The sequence below is a fragment of the Raphanus sativus genome, chromosome 6 (genome assembly GCF_000801105.2).
Source record: "Raphanus sativus cultivar WK10039 chromosome 6, ASM80110v3, whole genome shotgun sequence".
Lineage (NCBI taxonomy): Eukaryota > Viridiplantae > Streptophyta > Magnoliopsida > Brassicales > Brassicaceae > Raphanus > Raphanus sativus.
The window spans coordinates 24,092,254-24,094,978 of record NC_079516.1 but is presented as its reverse complement, the minus strand read 5'-3'; the positions used below and the strand labels follow the sequence as shown (position 1 = coordinate 24,094,978).

Genomic DNA, 2,725 nt, shown 5'->3' with positions numbered 1-2,725 from the left:
TCAAATGTAAATAGACACATATATACACCTATCTGCAATCTATATGACTAAAATGAATTAAAATAGAATTTAAAACTCATAAATAGTGAGATATCAATAATCAAAAACAAAAACAAAATTGTTAGAGTGTACACGAAAATACCGTGTACATAGTAAAGTCATCGACAAGCACGAATACATAGCTCTTGCCTCCAATGCTCTCAGTCTAAATTGGACCCATGAGATCCATGTGAACTAGGTCCAATGGTACTGATGCTTGTACATCAGTAACTTTCTTGTGTTGCATCTTCACTTGTTTTCCTTGATTACATGCCCCACATACCAATTTATCATCAATCTTGAGTTTGGGTACTCTGACCATGTCGTTGTGAACCAAGTTGGTCATGTTCCTGACGTTCATGTGGCCCAACCTTCGGTGCCATAGCTCAGCGTTCCCTTGCGCTGACATGCACTTGATCTTCTTCTCCCACATGTAGCAGTTGTTGCCAAATCTGATTCCTTGTAGTATAGTCACTATATACTGATTAATAGCTCGACAATCTACTACTGAGAAAACCACTGTGAGTCTTTCATCACATAACTGACTCACATTTATCAGATTTTCTTTTAGTCCTTTGACAAAGTAGAGATTCCCTAGTCTGGGCGACTCAGAACTGCATGTAGTACCTTTCTCTTGAATCACTCCATACCCTCCGTCTCCAAAGGTAACTTTTCCTCCTTCTAGTTTCGAGACCTTGTCTATATACTCAGCGTTTACTGTCATATGCTTAGAGCATCCATTGTCAAAGTACCACGGCTCATCTGAATTCACATAATCTGAGACCATTGTCATATTACATCGGAAGTTACTTCTTGCATCAGTAGCTGCTTGTGGGTATAGATCAATATTCTTCATCCATCCTTGAGAGGTCTTACCAATTCTCCAGATCTTGCGTTGTCTCCAAGCTTGCTTGACTCTCTCAAGATACTTGTAACAGTACCTCTTGTAATGACCATACTTCCCAAAGTAGAAGCACCCAATAAATTGTTCTGAGGCAATTTGTATCTTACTTTCTTCAGCATGTGTGAATCCTCCAGACACAAAGCGTGTTGTACCCGTTGCACCACTTTGTCTTCCAGTATAGCCAAGTCTCATGTGTGAATATTCAGTTTTGCCATTGCTCAGAATCTTGTCTAGTTGTTTGGTTCCCGTGAGCATCTTAATTTTCTTGTACTGTTGATCTAGTTCAACTTGAAGATCGGAAGCTTTCTTTTTCTCAGCAATAACTTCTTCTCGGAGTTCTTCAGCTTGTTTTACAAGGATCAATTTCTCTTTGATTAAGTTGACACTTTCCTTGGCTAGCTTAGCTTCTCTATGTAGTTCATCACGTAGTTTCGCAATTTCAGTTTCTAGCTGAGATTTCTCCTTAGCTAGTGAGAGATTTTCCATACCCAGTTTCACCAATGTCTCACGAACTTTCTTGTAGCTCTCATCCAGCTCATTTTCCAGTTCTGCATCACTTTCTGAGCCTGATTCACATTCCATTATTCCAAGAAAAGCCATAAAGTTGTTCACTTCTTCTTCACTCTCGCTGTCTGAGTCACTGTCATTGATTCCTATCATGGACTTGTCTTGTTTCCTTCTTCCATCAGCTTTGCACTCAGCTTGAGTATAACCATACCCTTTGCATCCATGACACTGGAACTCCCTTCTCTTAACCGTTGGACATTCAGTCCTGAAGTGTCCATATCCTTTGCATTCGTAGCACTTCAGGTTGTTCTTCCTGGGATTCTTGTCAGATTCTGCTGCCTTTCTTCCAGGAACAAACTTCTTCTGTCCTTGCTCAATTTTTCACAACGCTCTCTCAAACCTTCTCACCAAGAGAATCACTGGATCATTATCTTCCGTCTGGTCTTTCTCAACTAGGACAAGAACAATCCCTTTTTCTTTCTTTCCACCAGACACTTCCACCTCATGAGCTTGAAGCATACCAACTACTTCATCAAACGTCATCTCGTCGGTGTTTAAGGACAAACTCATGGCTGCTTTGTATGCCATGAACTTAGCCGGCAAGCACCTCAGAAACTTCTTCACCAATTTCTTATCTTTGTATTTTTTCCCAAGGGTAAGTGCTTCTTGTGCCAGTGAGCTGAGTTTGGAACTGAAATCACCAATTGATTCATGCTCTTCCATCTTTAACTCTTCAAATCGGGTCGCAAGCATGTCCTTCCTTGAGCTTTGGACTTTCAATGTTCCTTTAAAGTGCCTCTGTAGGATATCCCAAGCATCTTTTGCTGCCTCACATCCTTGAATCAGCTTGAATTGTTTTCTAGCATCACTGCAGTGAATGGCAGTCAGAGCTCTAGCATTGAATTTTGCCATTTTGTTCTCCTCATCTGTCCAGAGCTCTTCTTTCTTGGGTATGTATTTCCCATCATCACCTCTTGCAACAGGGAAGTCCATCCAGATTCCACAGTTTTTCACGCTAATGGGTTTATACTCTTGATTGTAGCCTTCATGCGCGCTTTCGAGAACCCATAGTTTCCTACTTCTAGAACAACCTTTGAGTTCTGCACCATCTCGTGATAGCTCTCCATCTTACTCCGCAGGATCCTACCTGTTTAAAAACGAAGCACATATACCTATTCTGATACCAATTTTTAATGTAAGATAAGCGAGCTACACAAACTAGAACACACAGTAACACATGGATAATCTTTTCCAAGAAATACGACTAGATTGATT

At 40.6% G+C, this 2,725-nt stretch overlaps 1 protein-coding gene across 1 annotated transcript; it reads right to left on the bottom strand.

Annotated features, from left to right (window-relative positions):
• Nucleotides 1-205: 205 nt before the first annotated feature.
• LOC108808144 (uncharacterized) lies at nucleotides 206-2,443 on the bottom strand. The gene is made up of 2 exons (XM_018580332.1): nucleotides 1,859-2,443; nucleotides 206-1,813 (listed from the first exon to the last, which is right to left on the bottom strand). Exons 1-2 carry the CDS (start codon nucleotides 2,441-2,443, stop codon nucleotides 206-208), a joined length of 2,193 nt encoding a protein of 730 aa, XP_018435834.1.
• Between the last annotated feature and the right edge of the window lie 282 nt (nucleotides 2,444-2,725).

Excerpts from the sequence above, each read along its gene's own strand:
- LOC108808144 (XM_018580332.1), bottom strand. The coding sequence starts at position 2,443 with ATGGACTTCCCTGTTGCAAGAGGTGATGATGGGAAATACATACCCAAG. Across the intron at positions 1,814-1,858 it reads ATGATCCAGTGATTCTCTTG|AAGAAGTTTGTTCCTGGAAG; the intron begins GTGAGAAGGTTT and ends GAGCAAGGACAG.